The sequence below is a fragment of the Myotis nattereri genome (genome assembly GCF_964212035.1).
Source record: "Myotis nattereri genome assembly, chromosome: 5".
NCBI lineage: Eukaryota > Metazoa > Chordata > Mammalia > Chiroptera > Vespertilionidae > Myotis > Myotis nattereri.
Genome location: NC_138080.1, coordinates 73,403,167 through 73,429,752, shown reverse-complemented (window position 1 = coordinate 73,429,752; position 26,586 = coordinate 73,403,167). Strand labels below are relative to the sequence as shown.

The following is a 26,586-nucleotide window of genomic DNA, read 5'->3' as shown; positions in this document are numbered from 1 at the left end:
ATATACAGCCTAGGACTGGTCCCCTCTGAGCTCCCACAGGGCTCATCACCTATTGAGCTGGTGTGGTGATGCCTGTGGAAGCAGACTTCCTGATTCTGCTCTCCATTCCACTGTGAGCCCTTTAAGGGCTTAGAACCCGGGTGGCTTTAGCATAGTAACCACACACTGGATACTGAACATCGCTTTGTGACTGTCCTACCTATAGGTGGTCTGCTTCTTCCAGTCAATATGTCGTTAGAAGCTCCAGAAGACAGGATGAGAAAATTTAAATACCGAGGCAAAGATGCATCTGTAAGTATGAGGCAACAGCTTCACTTTATCAAGGACTAGTGCAATAAAACTACGTGGTGGAAATGCATCAGATATAGAGTGGAGGGTGGGGAAAGGGGGTGACAAAGAAAATATAACAAAACGTTTCTTGTGGCCCAGCCGATGTTGCTCAGTGGGTATCAAACAATGAATCAAGAGGTCACCGGTTTGATTCCTAGTCAGGGCACATGCCTGGCTTGTGGGCTCGATCCCCAGTGGGGCACATGTGGGAGGTGGCCAATTGGTGTTTCTCTCTCATCAATGTTTCTATCTCTCTAGGTGCTGGGCTGAGCACAAGAGCCTGGGGCAGGGAGCCTGAGCTGTGTGTGGATTCTAACTCTCATTCAGCTTCTCTAGGTTCAGTTTTCTGGCTCTAGCTCTGTGTCCTACATCTATGTGCTTTCACTGCCATATCATACATGGTTGGGTATGCCTAACGAATCTGACAGGCAGCTGAGGATGGGAGAAGCCACCTGGTTAGGGCACTGTCCAGAGCCAAATCATTCTTACACCTTTTCCAACAAGCATGGCTGTCTGGCTTCCAAGATTAGTGCAGATTAAAGGAAACCAATTAGAACAAAGGAACTGAACCCTCTACATGGAAAGCAGCAGGAAGGGCTAAGAGATGAGAAGGGAGAATACACAGTGAGGGGCCACTTAGTGATGGGCAACAGTACAGTGGACGCAATGGACCTGACGGTATTCCTGCCTTGTCGTCTCACACCACAGGGACCCTGTTCTCCAGCAAGAATTATAAGGCTTGTTTAAGGATCATCTAACACATACATGTACATTTTCTTAAATTAAGAAAGTCTTCAACCTAAAACTCATCCGTCTGTATAAGTTAAATCATTTCTCCAGGATTCTCAATACTATGAAGCCTGAGTTTCTCTTGATATGAGAAAAGGGTTGTTTTTTACTTTAAATTTTAATCTCCCTCAGTTTGGTGGCCAAGTAAAACTCATGAGACTGGATTAAGATTTGAATGACCTAGCTCAGCTGGCATGGCTCAGTGGTTGTGCATCAACCTTTGAACCAGGAGATCATAGTTCAATTCCTGGTTAGAGCACATGCCCGGGTTGTGGGCTCGATCCTCAGTGTGGAGTATGCAGGAGGCAGCCGATCAATGATTCTCTCTCCCTCTCCCTTCCTCTCTTAAATCAAAAACAAACATATATTTAAATATATATTTGAATGACCTAGAGCAGTAATGGCGAACCTTTTGAGCTCGGTGTGTCAGCATTTTGAAAAACCCTAACTTAACTCTGGTGCAATGTCACATATAGAAATTTTTTGATATTTGCAACCATAGTAAAACAAAGACTTATATTTTTAATATTTATTTTATATATTTAAATGCCATTTAACAAAGAAAAATCAACCAAAAAAATGAGTTTGCGTGTCAGAGGTGACATAGGTTCGCCATCACTGACCTAGAGGGTGATTCCCTAACAGTGGAAATGGCCGGGGACACCTGGGCCTGGGCAGTCTGTTCATAGCCCAACTGGATCCCCATAGTTGGGAGTCCCAGGCCTTCTCCTCAGAATCTAATCAGCACCAATGAAGACATGCTCAGACTCAGGGCAGTGGGACACTTTGCTCAGATGTCACTACAGCTGATAGTCCTGGTCTGCTAAGGGCATACGTGATCTCCCTTCACTTTGGGAGGGAGATTGACTATCCTTTTAGATACGTCGTAGTAGAAGACGGCAGAGGAGGTCATCAAGCCGGGCTATTTACTAACTGTGATGTTAACTCTTCCGGCTGCTGAATCTGCAGTGAAGTCAGATGCTTTCAGTGTGTCCTGAAGGCTAACATGGTAACAGCCTGACTTCCCAGCTCTAAGTGCCCCGGTTCTTTCTTTCCCTCACTAGATGATTCGACAACACCGGATAGCAGTCAACGCGCAGCTCCGAAAGGCCAAGAAAGATGAGCAGGTCTTAAAGAGGAGAAATATCACCAATCTCTGCTCTCACTCCGCTTCTGGAGAAGAAACCAAAGGGGTACGTTGGGAATGTGGCGTTTAGAGCAGTTGTGTACAAAATACATCCTTCGTGAACTACTCTGGCTTGAAATGTTTGGTTCAGAACTTGCAAGCTCTAACGGAGGGTCTTGAAGGAAAGGGGTGGAGAGATCATGGTTAGAGCTACACTGGTGTTGTCAGAAAGCGAAGGGTCATTGCCTCTGTGGCTGAGAGTCGGAGATCTAGATTCTAATGGAGGGAAGTGCTGCTTCTAACGGAAAATCCACTTGCCGTCACTCAGCCAGAAGCAGGGAATGAGGGGTCATGCAGGTTACCTCTCGGCAGAGGCATCTAGTTACTCAACATGTAAAGTCTTGCCTAGGACTTGAATGCTGCCCTCTGTGTCCCTTCTCCTTCCACCCTAACCTTGCTCAATACATATCTTGGGTTGAGCCCTTGCTGGTTTGGCTCAGTGGCTAGAGCGTCAGCCTGCAGACTAATGGGTCCCGGGTTCGATTCCGGTCAAGGGCACATACTTCAGTTGCAGGCTCCTCCCCGGCCCAGGCCCTGGTTGGGGCTCGTGCAGGAGGCAACCAATCTATATGTTCCTCGCACATTGATATTTCTCTCAGTCTTTCCCTCTCTCTTTCATTCTCTCTAAAAATCAATGGGAAAATATCCTTGGGTGAGGATTTAAAAAAAACAACAACCAAAATAAAAAAAACACATTTCAAATCCTGAGTTGACTTTGAGGTCAATACTGTTTTTTTGTGACCTTTCCAGAATGCCCTGACCAGGAGGTTTCCCTGGAGCCCCAATAGTGTCGTATCTACATGCCTTTGTATCTGCGTGCCTTTTATGATCCGCCACTGTGTGTGTCATCACTGCACTCAGCTCAGCTAAGGGCTCTTAGAGGCAGAGTGGTTCAGTCCGGGCAAGTGGATTCAATGATGTGTTACCGGCCATCAAACAGAGGAGCTGTAACCATTCTCTGAATTGCCGTAGGACTTTGAACCATATCTCTACTCAGCTTCATTTATCTAGAATAGTCCCCAGGAGTCCCCCATTCAAGGAAGATGGAACTATGAAATGAGAGAGTTGTTTTCCTCTTATTCTATATTACTATGCCTTTAAAAAAACTAAAATATAATTCATGGACCATGGAATTCACCTTTTTTAAGTATATAATCAGTGTTTTTTGGTATACTCACAAGGTTGTACAACCATCACCACTAGCTAATTTCAGAATATATTCATCACCTCAAATAGAAACCCCATACGCACTAAGCAGTCACTCAATCCTCCTTCCCTCTAGTTTCTGGTGACTAAGAATCTTTCTGTCTCTGAATTTACCTATTCTAGATATTTCATATAAATGGAATCATAGAATATGTGGTCTTTCATGTCTGGCTTCTTTCACTTACCATACTGTCTCCAGGGGTCAGCCATGTTGTAGCAGGTGCCAGTCCTTCATTCCTTTTCTTGCTGAATAGTATTTCATTGTATGGCTACACCACATTTGGTCTATCCATTTATTACTTGGTGGGCATTTGAGCTATTTCCACATTTTGGCTGTTGTGAATAGTGCTGCTATAAACATTTGTGTGCGAGTTTTTCTGTGAACAGGTTTTCAGTTCTCTTGGGCACGTACCCGGGGGAAGAATTACTGGGCCGTATGGTAACTCTACGTTTCACTCTTTGGGGAACTGCCTGTGGTAAGCTGAATAATGCCTCCCCCCAAATGTCCCCATCTCCTCATCCCCATCATACTTTATATGATGAAAGGGACTTTGTAGACAGGATTAAACTAAGGATCTTGAGATGGGGAGATTACCCTTGATTCTCTGGTGTGTCCAATGCAATCACATCAATCCTTAAAATACGAAGGATGAAGACAAGTCAGAGCAGAAGGGGATATGATGACAGAAGCAGAGATTGGTGTGCTAGGCTTTGAAGATGGAGGCACAAGTCACAAGCCAAGGAACACAGCAGCCCTACTAGAAGCTGAAGGGCAAGAAAACAGACTCCCCTCATAGGCTCCCAGAGGAACCAGTCCTGCCATCACCGTGACTTTAATCCAGTGAAACTGATAATGAACTTCTGACCTCCAGAATTGTGAGAGAATAAGTTTGTGTTGTTTTAAGCCACTAAATTTGTGGCGATTTTTACATTAGCAATAGGAAACATGCTGCCAACTATTTACCGAAGTAGCTGCACCATTCATTGTACAATCTGATATTCTAACCAACTGTTATTATTGTCCATTTTGGGATGGTAGCTGTCAAGTGCATGCAAAGGGCTCTATTGTTCTGATTTTTATGTTTTTCTAATGACTAATGAACAGTTTTTTCATGTTCTTATTGGCTAGTTGTTTATTTTCTTTGGAGAAATGTCTATTCAAACCATTTGCACATTTTTTTTAAATCAAGTAATTTGTCTTTTATTCTTGAGTTGTAAAATTTCTTTATATATTCTGGATACTACACCCTTACCAGGTATATGATTTGCAAATATTTCATCCTATTTTATGAGTCATCTTTTCACTTTTGATAGGATCCTTGAAGCATAAAAGTTTTTAATTTTGAAACATTCCAATTTATCTACTTTTTTCTTTGGTTGCATGTGCTTTATTTTTTAAAACAATTCCTCTTATTTAATGTATTTGTATTGATTTCAGAGAGGAAGGGAGAATGAGGGAGAGATAGAAACATCAATGATGAGAGAGAATCATTGATTAGCTACCTCCTGCATGCCCCCTACTGGGGATTCAGCCCAAAATCCGGACATGTGCCCTTGACCAAAATCAAACCTGTGACCCTTCAGTCCTCAGGCCGACACTCTATCCACTGAGCCAAACTGGCTAGGGAGGTTGCATGTGCTTTAGATGTCATATTTATGACTCCATTGCCTACTACAAAGCTACAGTAATCACATCTATTACATATGTTAGACATGTAATTCAGTGGAAGAGAATGCAGAGTCCACAATAAACCATCACATTTATGGTCAATCAAAGTTTGACAAGGTATTAGGACCATTCAATGGGGAGAGAATGGTCTTTTCAACAAATGGTGTGAGGACAACTGAATATACACATGCAAAACAATGAAATTAGACCCCTACTTACACCATTTTTGGAGGTCTTTACTTTGTCATTTTTGCAGACATCCACTAGCACGTTATAAAAAGGTTCTGGGATCCAAGTGATGATAGGAATTACCTCACCCCCAGAGCATAAGGAATATCCCAGAGGTCTGTGAGACCAGCAAATACCCTTCTCTCCCTTAGTGTAGACCAGCATGCAGATTGGGACCTACTGTTAAAGCCAGCCTGTTTAAATCAAATAGATGGCTAACTAGATGACCTTCATGGTTCCTCTTAGCAGAGACTCTGACCTGAATGTGTGTCTCCTTGCAGGTCAAGCTCACGCTGGAAGAAATAATCAGTGGTGTGAATGCCTCAGATCCCATCATATGTTTCCAGGCCACCCAGGCAGCCAGGTATCACCAACCAGACCGCTGCTGTTTATAGGTTCATAGTTAGAAATGATCTCGAATGACCTGTTTGGTTTCTTGGCAAAATGCCCACACAATGTAAGAAAAGGCTTTGTAGGTGATGGTCCATCCAAAAGTGAGACTCAATATCTCCTCTATACTGTCCTTGAACACAACCTAAGATATACAAGTGTTGTCAGAGATGAGCTGCTTCATTTAAATTGGCCTCCACAGGAATCTTCGTGTAGATAATACCTGAAGGGGGAAATGTTGCTTCATCACTGCAAAGTGCTATGAGCTCAACTCTAGGATGTCACGTAGCTTTTCCCAGCTGTTTGTCTCATGTGATGGTTAGGAATGCCGGGAACATCTATAAAGGAGGTTCTTCATTTCTGCTTCACGTGACTTGCTTTTCCTTTTTTCTCTTTCATTGCGAAGGAAAATGCTGTCCCGGGAAAAGAACCCTCCTCTAAAACGGGTTGTTGAAGCAGGACTCATTCCAAAGCTGGTGGAATTCCTGACGTCATCATTGCATCCGTGTTTGCAGTTTGAGGCAGCATGGGCTCTGACCAACATTGCTTCGGGGACCTCAGACCAGACTCGAGCTGTTGTGGAAGGAGGCGCCGTCAAGCCCTTGGTTGAGCTCCTGTCTTCCCCCAACCTAATTGTGTGTGAACAGGCAGTGTGGGCCCTTGGTAATATAGCAGGTGAGACTCTCCCCTCAGGGGACTAAGAAAATAGTGGGCCAGGCGTATGGCATGCTATAGGAGTTCTTTGGGGAATATTGTGGACTTGATACTCTAAGTAGAAATGCCTAGAAATGCTGGTGAAAGTACAACAGGCTTTTCCAAAATTCAGAGCCAAGTTCAAAGGGCATAAATTGAAGCCGAAACAGGATAATGCAGTATGCCCTGAGGCTACAGGCTCCCTGGGGACATCTGCCAATACCAGGTCCTACACCCTTAGGTCTCAGTAGCTTCAGGAACAAAGGACAAGCTTTTTGGCTTATTCAGTGCAGGGGGTTTTAGCAAACACTTATGTAATCCAGACCCTAAAAGAAAATTCTGTCTCCAGAGAAAGTTGCCAATGGAACATACAAAAGTTTGGGGTAAAAGTTTCCCCTGAAAACACCCTAAGATTGGCCTTATAGATTTGGAACTTGACACTGTATTCCCTGTGAGGTCCAGGAAAGCAAAAGCTGGGGAGTTAATGCTGCAAAGTTGGGAGCTCCCTGATTTCTGGCTGAATAGAAATATAATGCTTTTGGGGGGGAACTAACTCAACTGGGTCCCTCGGGATTTTGACAAAGTAAGATCAGCCAAATATTAGCAATTTCAAGTTCAGAGAGCCAACAACCCACCGTGACTGAGTTAGCAGAAACCATCATTATAATTACACCCCCATGGACTTCAGATATTGGGATTAGCAAGCACCAAATATAAAATCTGCTTTTGAAATGCTCGCAGAAGTAAAGCACCTATTGCAGAGACTTTGTCTCTCATTTTGACTGGTTCAACAAGAAACAGGCAAAATTGGGTGGTATAATATAACTAATGCCTTGCCTGATGTTTAAAGAATTACAAATTGAGATTTCTATGGTCCAGAAATACGGTATTCTAGCCAAAGTCACAGACAGCTGATGCCTAACACCTGTGCATCTCCCAGACTTTGTTCTGAGTCACATCTGGAAGTTACTGCCCTATGCCAGAATCTTCTGGGAAGACAGTTTGGTCTGCAATGGCCTTGGTCTTCCTGAGAACCATGCTATAAAATTATATTAGCATTTAGAGCGCACTGCCTGGGCCCAGTTGGCTGGCTTCTTTATGCATCCACGACTACTTACGGCATTTGCTGCTGTGTGGGACCTGCTTTCACACCAGGCCTAGCCACCCAACCAACATGTTAAAGACTCAGGATCAAGTTCATGACTGCATTCTCTACTTGCCCAACCTGGGAATGTGTTTTGGCCTCTTACCCTTTGCACAGACTTTGAAAAATTAGTCACCTATCCCAGGATTCTCTTTGTTCTCTCTTTGAATGTCCTGTTCTTATCTATTTGTAGGTGATGGTGCAGAATTCAGAGACTCTGTTATCTCGAGTAATGCCATCCCACATCTACTGGCCCTGATATCATCAACCACACCAGTGAGTGTCTTTCAATTAGGAAACCTAGCTGGTAACAGGTTCCCAAAATTGGGAAATTGAGGAAGTACAGTGGGGCCTTGACTTACAAGTGTCCCGACTAACGAGTTTTTCAAGATACGAGCCGTCTCTCGGCTGATTTTTTGCTTTGAGTTGCGAGCTAAAATTCGGGTTACGAGCCAGCTTCAGATACACCACCACTAGTTGGTGCAGCGAACGTCACAGTGAATGCCACAACATCAGCCCAGCATCACGTGTCTCACTCGTTCACAATTGATTTGACATACGAGTAATTTGAGTTACGAGCTCCGTCACAGAACGAATTAAACTCGTAAGTCAAGGCCCCACTGTATTTCCAAATCAATGCCTGGCCCCTTATGATGGTCATTAAAAAGAAGGCCTAGAACTGAATATCACGTTGGGTGAGAATTAGTCCAAATTTGTCCTCAGCAGGCAGTAGTGCTGATCTTTCTTTTGAAAGCATTGGGGAAAAATCTGTGAAGATTTTTATGAGTTTACAATCTTGCAGAATTAGATGACTAAACCCTGCTCTTCAAGGAGCACAAACTGAATTAGTGGCTCGCCGGTTCTGTTCCTAGTAATAAAGTTTAGGTTTGAAGATTAGAGTCAAAGTCAGCTGATGTGGTGCGCTGGCCAGGTGGCTCACTTGATTGGAACCTCGTCCCAAATATCAAAAAGGTTGTGGGTTCTATTCCTGGTCAGGGCACATACCTAGATTGCAGGTTCAATCCACTGTCAGGGCGCACGCACGAGGCAACGGATCAATATTTCTCATATCAATCTGTCTTTCCCCTCTTCCCCTCCCTCTCCCTCTCCCTCACCCTTCCTCTCTCTCTAATCAATAAACATTTCCTCAGGTGAGAATCTTTTTTAAAAAAGTGGATTGATGTGGCAACAATAGAGGAGTCCCTGGATTAAAAATTCTATTTGGCCCTGACCGGTTTGGCTCAGTGGATAGAGTGTCAGCCTGCGGACTGAAGGGTCCCAGGTTCGATTCTGGTCAAGGGCATGTACCTGGGTTGTGAGCACATCCCCAGTCGGGGCTGTGCAGGAGGCAGCTGATCCATGTTTCTCTCTCATCAGTGTGTTTAACTCTCTATCCCTGGGTCCCTTCCTCTCTGTAAAAAAGCAATGAAATATATATTTTTTTAAAAAGAAATTAAATTTGGATTTTAGCTTTGTCTCAAACAAAACTGAAGAGAAACCCTGGCCAGTGTGGCTCAGTTGGCTGGGCGTCATCACATACACTGAAGGGCGCTGTTCGAATCCTGGTCAGGACGCATGCACGAGTTGCAGGCATCTATCCAAATGGGGGTGTGCAGGAGGCAGCCAACCGATGTTCTGCTTTCACATCGATGTTTCTCTTCTCCCTCTCCCTTCGTCTCTCTCCAAAAATCAATAGAAAATCATTTTTAAATGACGAGAAAATAGCTTCCAAAACTGAGGGAATATACACTCAGCCCTCAAGGTGGGATAAAAGCCTGACATGGTTGAACCAGAAAAAAGGCTGGCATGACCAAGGGAGTTTGCAAGAAGAAAATAGTGCAATATGAAGGTCGGGCAAGGGACCTAGACATCATCCTGCTGGCAAAGGGGAGCCTTTGGAGGATTTCAAGGCAGGAAACAAAGTGGTCCGATCTTTCAGAAAGACCCTCCTGGCTGCTTGTTGGAGGGCCGTAGCCCAGGGAGATGGTGAAGCAGATGGACCTGGGATGCTGCTATGTTGGACATGGAAGTGAGACAGAAAGAAGCCAGGATGCCCCAGGTTCAGGGTTAGGTTATTTTAGATGACTGTCCTCTTAGAGAAATGGGGACAATGGAGGGAGAAAGAACCAGAGTCTTAGTTGTCCACATTAAGTTAAAGTGATTGAGAGGCACCATTGCAGCAACGTCACGTAGGTGGATATGCGGGTCTAGATACTCATGGACACATATGTCATCCAGCTGGGCAAGGTCAAGAGCAGGGGTCAGCTGCTTGCTTTTGTAAATAGAGTTTTACTGGAGCACAGCCATGCCCATTCACTCACACGCAATTTCCTGTGTCTCTTATGGTGTTACAAGTACCACGTTGAATAGTTGTAACAGAGTCCCTGGGGCTCACAGAGCTGAAAATGTTTACTGTCTTTACTGTCTGGCCCTTGACAGAAAATGTTGCCAATCCCTGGCCTGGAGTGCGAGGCGAGTCCAGAACCAGGTTCTAGGGTCTCTGACATTCAGAAGTCAGGCAGCGCCAGCCAGGAAAATTGAGGAGAAGCATCCCATTTAGCAATTTAAAAAAAACCAAAAAACCCAGGTTTGGTGTCACAGGTGCCAGAGGGAACAACTGGCGACTAAACACAACGGAGAGGGACAGTAAAGAAGCAGCTATGGGGTTAGAGAGTTGGAAGAAGATGGTTTCGTCACTAACCATAGAGAAGCAGGGTCAGAACCAGACTAGGAGGAGGAGAAGCGCAGATGGGAAGCACACCGCAGAGAGGGAATACAGATGCCTCCTTGAGGATAGACTCTGGAAAACAGAAGTGAGGTGATGGCTGCAGAGGTGCCAAGGGTAAGGGGTGAAGGTCACAGGGTGTTCTGTGCTGTGGGAGTGATCCAGGAGAGAGAGGTGATGCTGGGGGCAGAATCTTTAAAGGTGGAAAGTGGTGGAATTCAGAGGCAAGGTAGGGAAGACGAATCCTCGAACAGAAGATCGGAAATGTGGTTATGACATGTTGGTTATAGCCTGGTGGGAGGAACATGAAACCTCTTTGTCTGGCCAGTGAAAAATGAAATTAGGTCATCAGTGGAGTCGAGGGGAAGGGTATTTTGAAGAATGTAAGGAAATATCCATCTAACATTTGAATAGGAAGCAAAAAGCTCATTCTCTCTGTCCCTAGTATACGGGGGGGGGGGGGCGGGGGGGGTGTATATACTTTAACAGCTGATATCGCAATTTTGAAAATGAAATGTATTTTCATAAACACTGCCTTTATAATTATTCAAAATGTGTATATACAAGTTTGAGGACACCCTATATATACATCACTACCTAGAACAAATTGTTGTTTGCAGCTCCAATTCTTTGGTTCGTGCTGGTCAATAATACTAGTGATCAATGATGGCAAGGACACACTGCCATTTGCAGTTTTTCTTCTTTGCACCTGATGCTAGAAGCAGTCTCTTGTTACAGATTACATTTCTGCGGAACATCACCTGGACCCTGTCCAACCTGTGCCGAAACAGGAACCCGTACCCCTGCAAAAAAGCCGTGGAGCAAATGTTGCCCGTCCTCTCCCAGCTCCTGCAGCACCAAGACAGCGAGGTGCTCTCTGACACCTGCTGGGCTCTGTCCTACCTCACCGAGAGCTGCATCGAGCGCATTGGCCAAGTGGTTGACATGGGGGTGCTGCCCAGGCTGGTTCAGCTCATGACCAGCTCAGAACTCAATATCTTGGTAAGTGCTCCAGGTCTTGTCTGTCTCTCTATGGGCCTTTCGAGTCGTAGGTACTTTAGCAAGTTCTACTCTTTCCTCACCCCCTGGTTTCCACACTCAGCTCTAATCCTTTACCTAGAACAAGGCTTAATCATCTGCATTTCCCTGGTCTCTGATATTCCCTAGCCAAACACTTGAATCTATTTTGACCCAAAATCCTAGTGGGTATTCAGTAACATATATTTTTTTTTTGTTAATCTGACAACTAGAAATATAGAGAGCACCAAATTAAAATTGACTATGATTCCTTCACCCAGTGAACTACCCTTTTGTGGCCTTTCCTTCTAGTGGTCTACGTGTGTAGATGTTAACAAGTTGGCTGATACAGAATGTGTGTGTATTAATGTAAAGCCCATGTAACATTTGAATTGCTTACTCAAATATAAAAGAAAATTCCTCTTATCCTCTCCCAAGTTTGTTCTCTAATACTATTTCAGATATAAGTGAAACGTAAGTAAAACCAACATGTCACTTACATAATATTCTTGAAAATGTCATTTAAAAGATGGGTGCCCCTTCTGATTTCTATGCCTAATACTATGTATTATGCAGCCTTAATGATCATCTGCTTTGAGATTAGCATAGTATTCCTCAGATGTCAAGGTTAGTTTGAGGATAATGCTGGTAGCATGCAGGATACAAAGAGAATATCTATAAGAAGTCGCTTATCCTGGGAGCTTCGGGGCAAATTGCCAGGTTTGGCAAGGCTGTGATTGGCCTATAGCACTACTTCTATATCTCACTGGATTAGCAGATACCCAGCATAATAGGCTAGGAAAATTCTATCACTGTTATTTCTCACTAAAATGCAAGAAAACCAAAATAAATCCTAAATCAACCCTCCAAGGACAGTTGTCTGGAGCCCAATCATAGACCCATCCTGGGAACCGTCAGAGTTATTGAGAAGGGGTTGTGAATATATCAAAAAGTGCCATTGGGGTCTCACTGGCTCCAATAATGTGTACAACAGAAACTTGACCCTGGTGCTAACTATAAACTCAGTAGACATAATTACGTTATAAACACTACAATCAACGTAGCAGTTTCCCCCAGTGTAGGGATATAAAGGGGAGAGCATCATTTCTTGATACAGGTATCCCTTGACCTCTATCCCACTTGAGCCACCACTGCTGGGAAGCTGGCAAGTACCTTCAAGCTATAGAAGCAGCCGTCCATGTGCCAAATGAATAAGGGCCATGGGTATCACCGTTGTTCCCAGGCTTCCAGAGAGCCGTCAGCAAAGCATGACTGACGTTTGGGAGGCACAGATCTTGTGTGACTGTCACTTCCACTGTGATAAGTTTGCAATACTCGGTTACACTTCTAGCCTTGTTCTTCCAGACCCCCTCTCTCCGCACTGTGGGGAACATCGTCACGGGAAGCGATCACCAGACCCAGCTGGCCATTGAGGCGGGAATACTGAGTGTGCTGCCCCAGCTCCTGCTGTACCCCAAGTCCTCCATCCAGAAGGAGGCAGCCTGGACCCTGAGCAATGTGGCCGCGGGGCCGCAGCAGCACATCCAGCAGCTGATCGACTGCAACGTCCTGCCGCCCGTGTTGGCTCTGCTGAAAAATGTGAGTGGGACACTCTGTGTCTACGGCAAAAGGCCACTTCCCAACTGGCCCGGTGTTGAACTCCTTCAGTAACTCACACACAGGCCCTGAAGCAAATTAACTGAGACCACAACAAAACTATGAAACATTAGTACCCCAGCTCTCCCTTAAAAAAAAAAAAAAAAAAAAAGGAAGGTGCATCCTCTTTGGACAACCCATGGAAAATTTGGAAGACTAAACAAGCGTTGTGTAATGAAAAGGTGGCCCACAGCTCAGATATCCAGAAAAATTTTGAGCTGGCAAATAGTGTTTAAAGAATGTGCCATCTACTCTCTACTTGCCAAAAGAGGTTTTGTTCTCTTTCAGGAGGAAAGCCATATCCGGTTATACTGATATTATACACTGGAGAATGGTGGCTTTTTCAGCACACAATCACGTTGGTTAAAGTGGTAATATACACAGAAAATCCAAATCTAGAAGCAGAAATACAATAAGCCTTCCTCTTTCCTCCTGATTCTCTCTTCCCTTCCCAAGGACAACTACTATCATCAGCATTTCTTTTTGCCACCTTTTAATGGACAAGCTATGTTTTTCTGCTTTTGTGTTTCTGCTCTGAGGTTGGATGGTTGGTTCCCAGGTTTTCATTAAGTATTAAAAGCTAGGCCAGGTGTGCAACCCAAATCATAGCATCTTCCAGTCAATTAGACACTTCCTATCGTGTTTTACTGTGAATCTGTATGTATACTATTCAGAAATATTCAGTCATGAATCAAGAAGTAATCTTAGTTCAAACTGTGCCTTTTGAACTATAACTTGCTTGGAGCCATAAGCTGTTTGGCTTTTTTATTTTTGTTTTAAACTGTGGTCACAGTTTCTCCCAGCCACAAAATAATGTCTCCTGCCCAGGGGCAGTAGGATCCATGATCAATTAATCCCATATCTCTGGGTCAAATGCCTTTTATAAATGCAAGGATGCATTGAGTGATATTTCAGTGGCCTTCCTCGGTAACCTCTGAGCTGTCTCAGTCCCTAAGATCACATCTGTGTGCTTAGCTTTGTAGCTATGGAGCTTCTTATCCAGATTTTCACTAGGGCAAAAAGACAAGAAATGTAAACATAGGCCCCTAAAACGTAAAATCCCAAGCGTAATTCCTAATCTATGTTGATTACCTGGATTGATTTATGTTGTTTCTGTTTTTCCCATAACCTGAGTTAATGAACTGAGTCTGTTGGAACTTAGGACCTCCCTCTAAAACCCCATATGAATCTACCTGCCTCCTTCTTGACTTCAAGTCCCCAAGGTGTTCTCTCTAAATTGCACAGATAGTCCTGGCTGTCCCCAACCTACCTAGAAACTGAACCAAGCTAGCATCCCTATATTTAAGTTCTTCAGGATCTGTAAAGAATGTAAATGTTCTCTTTCTGCAGGGAGAGTTTAAAGCCCAGAAGGAGGCTCTCTGGGTGGTGGCTAACTTCACAAATGGGGGCACCGTGCGTCAGCTGATCCACCTTGCCTATTCTGGAGTCTTGGAGCCACTGGTGAACCTGCTCACCATCCCAGATGCCAAATTTGTTGTCATCATCCTTGACATCATCTCTTTTCTCCTCCAGGTGAGCTGTTCTGGACAGGTTGGTTTCTCAGTAGCAGTCTCCAAACTTAAGACATTTCATTTCATTCTTAAAACCCAAGTAGGACTCTCTTTCTCCCCAACTCCCCTATCTCCTCCCTCTGTGCACACATTCTATGGATAATAATAACAAGAGGCTTATCAAAGAAGGTATTATCGTCATTTTCTCAAATGAGTGTCACTGTTATCGATGCTCAGGATGTGGCAGGTGAACGTCCTTGCTCGCACAGAGCTTATGTAGTAGTGGGGAGGAGAACAGACACATCAGGTAGGGAGGTAGAGGTAAATCTATCTGACAAAGAGGTAGTCACCGATAGCTCAGAGTGAGGAGGGGAAGGTGATCTCTTCTATTCAGTAGTCAGGAGAAACTTCTCTGAGGAATAACTTTTGAGTAAGGGCCTCAGAGAAGTGAGTGGGTCTTATGGCTATCTGGGGAAGAACATTCTAGAAAAAGCAAGGAAGCTGGTATGGCCAGAGCAGAGTAAATGGATGGAAAGTGGTGGGAGATTAGGCTCATGGCACCTAGGGGCCAGATCACATAAGGTCTGTGAGAACTTTGACTTATCCGAGTGAGAGGGGAAACCAATCAAAGGCTTGAAGGAGGGAAAAAATAGTCAGTGAGCCCCATGGCTGACTCTTTTAGAAGACTAAAACAGCCCTAACCGGTTTGGCTCAGTGGATAGAGCTTCAGCCTGTGGACTGAAAGGTCCCAGGTTCAATTCCGGTCAAGGGCATGTACCTTGGTTGCGGACACATGCCCAGTAGGAGGTGTGCAGGAGGCAGCTGATTGATGTTTCTATCTCTCTCCTTTCCTCTCTGTAAAAAAATTTAATAAGATATATTTTTTAAAAAAGAAGACTAAAACATAGGATATTTGAAGGAGCAGCAAGAAGTTAGCAGAGATATATGTTAAGAGGCCAGACTAGAATTCCTTTTATATTCAACTGTATAACTGGGAAAATAGACTGAAAAGCCTTGAATTACAATTCTAGAAAAGTCTTATTTCTGAAAGAAAGGTAAGGTAAGACACTATTTTTATACTATTTGTCTTGGTTCTGTATTGCTACATAACAAATTACCCTTTGGTGACTTAAAACAAACATTATCTCACGTAATTTATGGGGTTAGGAATTGGGGAGCAACTTCGCTGAATGGTTCTGGCTCAGGGTCTCTAATGAGGTTCAGGATGTCATTTGGGGGCTTCAATCTCATCCGAACGTTTGACAGGGGCTGAGGGTCAGCTTCCAAGACGGCGCACTCACGTGCCTGCCACGTTATTCTCACCACATGAACCTCTCCCGGGGACTGCCTGGGTGTCCTTGCATGATGGCAGCCGGCTTCCTCTGGAGCAAGGGATCTAAGGAAGCAAGGTGGAAGCCCCCATGTATTTAGGATCTTTAAAGGAGGTCATTTCAACAACATCCTATTGGTTACACACGTCAGCCCTGTTTAACACTCACACTAACACAAGGGCATAAACACCAGGAGGCAGGGTCACCTGGGACCATCTTGGTTAAGGTCTTTTTATATACAACTAAGCCATTTGGAAAGTTTCAAAGTAACACGAGGGAACCCCTTTTGAAAACTCACTCGAAGCACTCTTTTCATGTAACTGTCTTGGAAAGAACTGACCTGAGTCAAGAACAGATTTGAAACACAGCCCAGCTAGACACTAAGACTTGAGCAAATCACACAAACAAAGAGCAGAGACTTGACAGCCAATAGACGAAGTTGGACGTAACAAATCTGTAAAAGCAAATTTGGGATAGAGATGTTTAACTTCGTCTGCTTCATTTAAATATTTGGGATTTTTTTTCTCAGAAGAGTCTGGGCAAATCCCATCTGGTGGATCTGTGCACCCCCTGGATCAGACAACGGCCGTGGGGGCAGTAGGTTAGAAAGGTCAAGACGAGACAGGAACAAGTTCAAATAGGCAGCAGATGCAGTTGAGGTTCTTTGAAGTAACTTTGGGGCCATTTACTGTTCAGGTCCAAAATCCTGGGCCCGGGCTCCTGCTGCCCACAGCCCTGTTTTCTTTCTGAAGCTAATCTAGCATGTTGCCTCCTGCCCTACTTTCTTTACTCAAATCTACTGACTCATAGGACGAGAGGGCATCGAGGCTTAGACATACAGTGCAAACTGTCATCAGGTCAATGAGGTGGCCTAATGAATTAGTTGACCCAGAGGAGGTTATTTTATTACTGCTCACAAAATAGCAAGTAGAGCCCTTCCAGATATGACAGCCAAGTTTTTCATCTTCCTCCACATCCCGATATGCTGTTTAGCTGAACTGTTATTCCCTCTTCTCATAACATGCAGCCTTTCTTCCTTCAAAATGTTGTCCCCGATGTTCCTTCTTTTGGGAATGCCGGTACCCTATGGTTGACCCGGCACAGTACTGCTCATTAAGGACTCGTGTTACTTTTCAAGCATCCTGTGCACATCTGCTATAATTTAAACTTCTGATCATTTACTAAATTAAACTTTCTACACCATCACCTTTGTGTACTTGTCCCTCCTGATAGTGTGAGTTCATTACAAAAGGCCTTCTCTAAATCACGTCTGTATCTCCGTTCTGTGTGCCTCGCCCATCATATGTGTACACATGTGTGAGTGAATGAAGAGCCCTGGGTGGTAAATCCAGCGACCAGCATTTGGGTTAAATCCTCTCGTGTTCTCTGTTTCCAGGAACTTCATTACTTGCTGTGGGGGCTCTTGTGACTGAGGGTCTCTTGTCTTACCTTTCAAGGCTTTTAGGGAGTGCAGGGCCAGAACCTCTGTACTTACATAGCATCACTTAAACGTTCTATATTAAAACAATTTCCTTTAGAAGGGGATGTCTACTGAATAGTGGTAGTGATTTGTTTATGGATGACAGCATATTTAGCAAAAGAAATATTGTATTTTTGCAATGAAGAAAAAACCTACACACACACACACACACACACACACACACTTGTATCACATAAATATCCAAAGTGGAGGAAGAGCGTGCAAGTTGAAATCACTTTGGGAAACGTGAAGCTGCGCCTGCCCATCCGGGGACAGGGAGCCTTTGGTCGGGTTCCACTGGTGAGGCTCCCTGTCCCCGGGCTTTTGCCCAGGCCTCACTTTCGCTCCTGTTGCCCCCAGGCAGCAGAGAAGCTTTCGAAGAAGGAATGCCTGTGTCTTCTGATCGAGGAACCTGGTGGGGTTGACAGAATCAAAACCTTGCAATTTCATGAGAACCCTCACGTTGCCCTGACTGCTATGAACATTATTGAGAAGTACTTCTCTGAGGTAGGTGACTTCAAGTATAAAGTAGTGTCCGTACCTCCTGGCAGGCCACTCACAGGTGAACACCTGGCTGCCGCTGTTAAGGGGGGTGATCGGACAGGTGGGCCCCTGTCGGGACTTAGCCGTGGTGTAGGGGCTGCCTTGGAGTAGCAGCTTTCTGGCTCCTGGAAACTGCTCTAATCCCTTAGAAGTTTGTCCTGTTAACCTCTGGTTTCAAATATTACTCTTTTTTTCCCACTTGACTTTTTTGCGGGGGAGGGCAGTAGTACAGGAAGGGATGTGATGTTAAAGTGGCTCCTTATTGAAAAAATGCAGACAACTAAGGCAGGCCCCAGCTTCTGAAAAACCATTTTGCTGTTTACTGCATCTTTGTCTCTTTCTAGAATAGGGTGTTTGGGGATGAACTCTACAAAAGACTTCTAAGTTTTCTGCAGGAGCCAGGAATAATGATCAGATAACATTAGACATATTTTTGAAACTTTCTTTTATTGTGGTAAAATATGCGTAACATAAAATTTAGCATTTTAACCATTCTTAAGTGAACAGTTGGTGGCATGAAGTATATTCTCATTACTGTGCAACTATCACCCCTGTCCATCTCAGAACTTGTTTATCTTTGCAAACCAAACTTTGTATCTATTCCCCATTCCACAGGCCCTGGTAGCCACCATTTTACTTTCCAGACTACTTCCATTTTTATTTTTTTTAAATATATTTTGTTGATTTCAGAGAGGAAGGAAAAGGGAGAGAGAGATAGAAACATCAGTAATGAGAGAGAATCATTGATCAGCTGCCTCCTGCACACCCCCTACTGGGGATTGAGCCCGCAACCCAGGCATGTGCCCTGACCAGGAATCCAACACTGACCTCCTGGTTCATAGGTTGATGTTCAACCACTGAGCCACACCAGCTGGGCACCACCATTATATTTACTGTCTCTGTTTGACTATTCTAAGTACTTCATTTAAGTGCAATCATATAGTATGCATCCTTTTATGATTGGCTTATTTCACTTAGGATAATGTCCTCAAGGTACATCCATGTTGTAGTGTATGTCAAAATGTCTTCTTTTTTAAGACCAGAGAATATTTCAATGTATGGATATACCACATTTTGTTTATCCATTTATCTATCAATGGACACGAGTTATTTAACTTTCTGGCTATTGTGAATACTGTTGTTATGAGCAGGAAAGTACAAATATCTGTTCAAAGTTCCTGCTTCCAATTCTTTGGGGTATAAACCCTGAAGTGGAATTGCTGGATCATTTGGTAATTCTATTTTTAATTTTTTTTATGAATAACCTACTGTTATCAATAGTGGAAATACCATTTACATTCCTACTGGCAGTGCACAAGGGTTCCCATTTCTCAGCATCTTACCAATACTTATTTCTTTTTATTTTTATCATAGCCATTCTAATGTGTGTGAAGTAGTATCCAATTATAGTGTTGATTTGCATTTTTATTAGATATTTTTTATGTATGGAAGGTGCACTCAAAGTTCCTAAGTGGCCAGGTAAGCATGGGGCTAGGAGTTAACAGAGTGAGTGATACCCTGTTAGGTGTCAGACTAGATTCGTCAGCAAAATCAGAGCCTTACAATAAATATGACCATGGTGGTGGTTGGTGCTAACCAGAGGCAGCTAATCTTGGTTTGGAACCAAGAGGATGCTCTCAAAGCAGAGAAGACCCAGAACAATGATTAGCATCTTTTGAATTTGAAGCTTTTATGAAAAGCTTGTAATTAGGAGACTTGTCCCTTAAATAGGGTTTGTATCCATAGGACTCATCTAAGGGCTCCAGTTCAAATACTTCTGTTCAGGCCAATTACAACTCTACCCCTTCATGAGTGACACACTCAAGGTGGGGGGGGGGCGTGTGAAGGGGGGGATTCGATGAGCTACACCCATTGTATCCTTACTCACAGTAAAGCTAGTATCCTGTGTATCAAAACTTCATTTAAAAATAAGCCAGACAGGCTTCCAGGTCAAGATGGTGGCATAGGTAAACTTGGTACTTACTGCCTCCCACAACCACATCAGAATTTAAACTGAAATACAGAACAACCACCATTCAGAACCACATGAAATCTAGCTGAACGAACGTCTTACAACTAGGGAATTTAAAAAGAAGCACATTGAGACTGGTAGGAGGGGTGGAATTGCAGAACCAGCTGATCTCACCCCCACATGTGGCAGTTTAAAATTGGAAGGGATATCTTGGCTATGGAGGTTTCTCTGAGGAGCAAGGGGCTCCCTGTCCCACACCAGGCCTCCAGCCCAGAGTTCCAGTGCCAGGAAGAGAAGCCCCCACAACTTCAAGTTGTAAAAACCAGTGGGGATTGTGGCTGAGTGACACTGAGGATGTGAGAGTCCCAGGCAATTCCTATTAAAGGGCCCACACATGGGCTTACTCGAACTCCCTCTGAGCTCCAGCACTGGGACAGCAGCTTGAAAGGAACCTCAGGAAGGAACTAACCTGTCTGGAATCAGGGAAAGAGCTGGAGGAGCAGCTTTCTCCCAGACAGAAGTGCTGGCAGAGGCCAGTGTTCCTTTGCTGAGACCTCCCTGCTACAGAGCTGACAGTCTGTGCCATATGTAAATCTCCATCAACCTGGTTCACACTTTTCACTCTGCCCTGGTGATTCCCTGAGACTCTGTCCCTCCCTACTTGCAATTTCATCCAAGCCATTTCCAGTGGCTTTTCCATATAACTGGCTTCTTTTGCCTCATGCTTTGGACATTCCTAAAATCTCTCAAAGAAGCAGTAGCCAGCATCAATGTGCCCCCTACCTATCAATAAGTGGCCCCAGGTCTGACATTAGCAGTAGCCCATGCTGGTTCACAGTTTTGCCTCTCCTGAACACCTCCAAGCTCAACACAAGTAGCAGCCATCTGCAGAGCACTGTAGCTCAGGCTGGGTGGTTCCAGGCAGGGCACAGGCAGAGGCTGATTTTGCACCTCCTGGGAGGCCCCAGAGCCAATGTACCCAGTGGTTAACTTCAACCATGCCAATTACAACTCTACCACCTTCGTGAGTGACACACTCAAGGCAGGGATTCAATGAGCACCAAAGCCCCACTGAAGGAAGTCCTGTTCCATAGGGGCATCTCCTGCACATAGCTCTTCCGCTGTAGTTGCAACTAATCCTTGCAACTGATTGACCTGAGGGTCAACCCCTCCCAGTGATGCCAACATAAATCAAAGCTCAACTACAATAGGACAGTGCACACAGCTCACACAAGGTTGTACCAATTCACAAAGGAGTACCCAACTCAGGTGACTTGGGAGATCAGTGGGCCCTAAAGTACACCCACTACACAAGGTGACTCTACCAAATCCAGGAGACATAGCAAATCTACCTAATACATAGAAACAAACACAGGGAAGCAGCCAAAATGTGGAGACAAACAATTCATAAATGAAAAAAAAAAAAACAGGAGAAATCTCCAGAAAAAGAGCTAAATGAAATGGAAGCAAGAAAAATGCCAGATACAGAGTTCAAAACAATGCTTATAGGAAGCTCAAGGAACTTAATGAAAACTTCAAGGAGCTTAGTGAGCACATCAACGACATAAAAAGGGACCAGTCAGAAATGAAACGTACACACCAGCTTGGGAACCAAGATGGCGGCATAGGTTAATGCAGAGTTTGCTGCTTTGAACAACTACTTCAAAAGTGAAACAAAAAACGGAAGGTACATCACCCAGAACCACAGGAACGCTGGCTGAGTGGAAGTCCTACAACTAGGAGGAAAGAGAAACGCATACAGACACTCAGAGGAGGCGCAGTGCTGAAGTCAAATTCTGAGGTGCGGAGTGCGCGGAGCGGGCTGGCGGCAGAGGGCGCGGTTGGCGTTTTCAATCGGGAGGGAGTCGCAGACTCTGAGCTCCAGATACAGGCGAGTCTTTAGGGACCCAGACTCAAACGGGAGAAGCGGGACTGTCTGGCTTCGGTCAGAGCGAGTGCAGCTTTCTCTCCGAGGTTTGCAGCCGTTGCTGGGACTCAGAGAGGCAGAGCCCCTGGGGACAGGACTGAGAGCGGCCATAACTGCTCTCTCCGGCCCACCCTATTGATCCTGTGCGACCCGCCCCACCCAAGCCCTGCACAAAGGCATTTGCCGGATAGCCTCAGGCAAAGGCTAGATTAGCACCTCCCTAGAGGACAGAAGTTCTCTCACTGCTGACACAGCTGATTCTCATAGCCACTTGGCCTGGAGGTCAAACCCTCCCTGGTATTAACTACAAGACTGCACACAAAGACCACTAGGGGGTGCACCAAGGAAGCATAACAAAATGCGGAGACAAAGAAACAGGACAAATTTGTCAATGGAAGATATAGAGTTCAGAACCACACTTTTAAGGTCTATCCAGAACTGTTTAGAAGCCGCCGATAAACTTAATGAGATCTACAAGAAAACTAATGAGACCCTCGATCTTATATTGGGGAACCAACTAGAAATTAAGCATACACTGACTGAAATAAAGGATAATATACAGACTCCCGACAGCAGACCAGAGGAGCGCAAGAATCAAGTCAATGATTTGAAATGTGAGGAAGCAAAAAACACCCAACCGGAAAAGCAAAATGAAAAAAGAATCCAAAAATGCGAGGATAGTGTAAGGAGCCTCTGGGACAGCTTCAGGTGTACCAACATCAGAATTATAGGGGTGCCAGAAGATGAGAGAGAGCAAGATATTGAAAACCTATTTGAAGAAATAATGACAGAAAACTTCCCTCACCTGGTGAAAGAAATGGACTTACAGGTCCAAGAAGCGCGGAGAACCCCAAACAAAAGGAATCCAAAGAGGACCACACCAAGACACATCATCATTAAAATGCCAAGAGCAAAAGATAAAGAGAGAATCTTAAAAACAGCAAGAGAAAGAAACTCAGTTACCTACAAGGGAATACCCATATGACTGTCAGCTGATTTCTCAACAGAAACTTTGCAGGCCAGAAGGGAGTGGCAAGAAATATTCAAAGTGATGAATACCAAGAACCTACAACCAAGATTACTTTATCCAGCAAAGCTATCATTCAGAATTGAAGGTCAGATAAAGAGCTTCACAGATAAGGAAAAGCTAAAGGAGTTCATCACCACCAAACCAGGATTATATGAAATGCTGAAAGTTATCCTTTAAGAAGAGGAAGAGGAAGAAAAAGGTAAAGATACAAATTATGAACAACAAATATGCATCTATCAACAAGTGAATCTAAGAATCAAGTGAATAAATAATCTGGTGGTCATAATAGAATCAGGGACATAGAAAGGGAATGGACTGACTATTCTTGGGGGGGGGGAAGGGGAGTGGGAGATGCTGGAAGAGACTGGACAAAAATCGTGCACCTATGGATGAGGACAGTGGGTGGGGAGTGAGGGCGGAGGGTGGGGTGGGAACTGGGAGGAGGGGAGTTATGGGGGGGAAAAAAAGAGGAACAAATGTAATAATCTGAACAATAAAGATTTAATTTAAAAAAAAAAAAGAAAAAGAAATGAAACGTACACTAACTCAAAGAATAATTTTCAGGGGATCAATAGTAGAGTAGAGGATGTTGAGAAACCAATCAAGAATTTGGAATATAAGGAAAGAAAAAACACCCAGAAAGAACAGTAAAAAAAAGAAGAATCTAACAATATGAAGATAATACAAGGAGCCTCTCAGACAACTACAAACATACCAGCATTCGCATCATGGGGGTACCAGAAGAAGAGAGAGAGCAAGAAATCAAAAACCTATTAGAAAAATGACAGAAAACTTCCTTTACCTGGTGAAAGAAATAGACATACATGTCCAGGAAGCACAGAGAGTCCCAAACAAGAAGAGCCATACTAAGACACTTCATAATTAAAATGCAAAAGGTTTGTCCTAGGGGGTGGGAGTGGCCAGGGAGGGGTTGATGAGAGGAAAAGAAGACATATGTAATACTTTAAACAATAAAAAATTAATTAAAAAAATAAAATTCAAAAGGTTAAAAAGAAAGAAACTCTTAAAAAGCAGCAAAAGAGCCCTAACTGGTTTGGCTCAGTATCCATCTGCGGACTGAAGGGTCCCAGGTTTGATTCCAGTCAAGGGCATGTACCTTCGTTGTGGGCACATCCCCAGTAGGGGGTATGCAGGAGGCAGCTGATCGATGTTTCTAACTCTCTATCCCTCTCCCTTCCTCTCTGTAAAAAAATCAATAAAACATTAAAAAAAAAAAGGGGGGGGGGCAAGAGAAAAGCAGTTACCTACAAGGGAGCTCCTATAATACTTCCAGCTGATTTTGCAACAGAAACTTTGCAGGCCAGAAGGGAGTGTCAAGAAATATTCAAAGTGATGAAAAGCAAGGACCTACAACCAAGATTACTCTATCCAGCAAAGCTATCATTTAGAATTGAAGGCCAGATAAAGAGCTTCCCAGACAAGGAAAATCTAAAGGAATTCATCACCACCAAACAAGTAGATCATGATATGTTAAAGGGTCTTCTTAAAGAAGAAGGAGATGGGGAAGAAGGGGAGGAGACGACAAATAAAAGATCAAAAATATGAACAATAAAGTGTAATAAGTGCATATCTATCAACAACTAAATCGAAAAATCAAGATAAATGAACAAGAAATCTAATGAACAACATTAGGTAATGAATAAAATAGAACCAGAGGCATGGAAACATGGAATAGACCAATGAAACTCAGAGGGAAGGGGAGAGAGGGACCAGGAAGAGATTAACCAAAGAACTTATATGCATATATGCATTACCATGGATACAGACAGTAGGGTGGTAAAGGCCTGGGGCAGGGCAGGAACCAGATGGAGAGGGTCAATGGGAGAAGAAAAAAAGGGGGGGGGGGACTTCTGTAATACTCTCAATAATAAAGGTTTAATTAAATTAATAAAAACCAGACATAAAAGTACAAATACTGTATGATCCTGCCGGGAGCTGGTCCATGCTTGCTGTTTCAAGGGACCTGGCATATATGGCATACTGTTCTTAATGTTTGCTCACCTTCTAGGCACTATGTGTTTTAACCAAGGTCTCTGAGAAAGGTTGTTTCCCCAGGTAGGGATTTTCCCCTGAAGTTAGGGAGGGAATAAAACCTCTTAACTAAGTGCCAGGCGGGTAATTAATCACTTTAACTACGAACAATCATGCTTAAGCTACATAATCTTTACTCCCTGGAATGGAGATAAGAAACGCCCTAACCTTTGTAATAGAGATTGATAGGATTGAATCAACTGGTATAAATACAGATGTAACAAGACAGCAAGAGACAGAGAGAGACAGAACCTAGGCACTGAACCTACACAGAACGTTCTCTAGAGACAGAAGAACTTCGCTGGAGAGAACATGGCAAAAGATCCTGGACAGAAACTGGCCTCAGAACCTACAGACAGAACCTAGCGAGAGAACATGGCAAAAGATCCTGGACTGAACCTGACTACAGAAATTGGCAAGAGAACCTGACTAGAACCTGGTGACTGAACCTGGCTGGAGAACCTAGCAAGACAACATGGACACAGAACCTGGCTGGAGATCCAGAGCAGAACCTCTCTGGAGATCCAGACCAGAACTTGGCTGGAGATCCTGGCTAGAGATCCTGGCTAGGCTGCTGATCAACTGAACACTGTCGCCGTGTCCTTCCTTCTTCGCCGACTCCGTCCACACCTTTGGGGGCCCCTGGACCCGCTGGGGTTGGACCCCGGCATGATCCCACTTACATGAGGGATCTAGAGCAGTCAAATTCATAGAGGCAGAAAGTAGAGTGTTGGTTTCCAGGGGCCAAGAGGCAGAATGGAATGGGGGTTTTTAATGGGTACAGAGTTTTGGTTTGGAAAGATGAAAAAGTTCTGGAGATGGATGATGTGGTTGCACAGCCATTTGAATGTATTTAATGCCACTGAACTGTCCACTTAAACGTGATCAAAGATGTTAATTTTTCTGATATGTATGTTTTATCACACATTCCAAAAAACTGCATTTAAGATCCATCTCAAGAAATAGTTCATGCTTCCCTCCTTCAAATTATTCTCTGAGGGAACCGTGAGACTAATTTAGAGCAAATAATAATCCACTGCAGATATTAAGGAGTTAATGGGGTGGTAATAATGTATTGAGAGCCTGGAGGTGTAATAGTGTCTTTTCTCCCCTGAAGGAAGAAGATAGTGGACCAATATTACAATCCTTGGACTAAGATCATGAATGCATAAAGCACTTAAAATAAAACTACCAAAGCTCCACAACTTCTAAACCAAGGACCACACCCTAAAGGATAACTTCTTTAAGAAGCAGCACTCCTATATTTTGGTGTATCACGGGTATAATGCTTTTAAAACTGAATGCTAATAAAATTTTTCACACTCTCACCTCTATAAAGATAAGTGCAGTTAAACCACTTGTGTCTTAAAAATCCATGTGGAATTCATGTCCTAGAATATGTTGTTTAATGGTTATTTTTAAGGATCGTAAAGTAAGATTTTCAAAATGGAGTAGAATGGTCTATTGGCTATCTAGATGAACTTTGACTTGTAGATTTGATTTAACTAGTATTTCTTAAACATGTGGGCTCCCTTCCCTTTTCATTTTTATGTAATCTCTGTTGTTATCAGACCCCAATTGGGTCTAATTATTCAGTAGTTGCCAGCCAAAAGACAACTCCAAGAAGATTTTATGGGAATGAACTTTATTGCAAGCCAGCAAGCAAGGAACACACTGGGGATTGCTCCCAGAGCAGTGCGTCCCCAA

General features: G+C 43.8%; 1 protein-coding gene across 1 annotated transcript; it reads left to right on the top strand.

Moving 5' to 3' along the window:
* Positions 1 to 228: 228 nt before the first annotated feature.
* Positions 229 to 26,035, top strand: KPNA7 (karyopherin subunit alpha 7; the record flags this gene model as incomplete). Its single annotated transcript, XM_081091885.1, has 10 exons — positions 229 to 291; positions 2,184 to 2,312; positions 5,690 to 5,772; positions 6,205 to 6,473; positions 7,829 to 7,911; positions 11,099 to 11,362; positions 12,743 to 12,976; positions 14,384 to 14,566; positions 17,716 to 17,862; positions 25,997 to 26,035. The coding sequence occupies 10 exons, from the start codon at positions 229 to 231 to the stop codon at positions 26,033 to 26,035; spliced, it is 1,494 nt and encodes a 497-aa protein (XP_080948011.1).
* Positions 26,036 to 26,586: the final 551 nt, after the last annotated feature.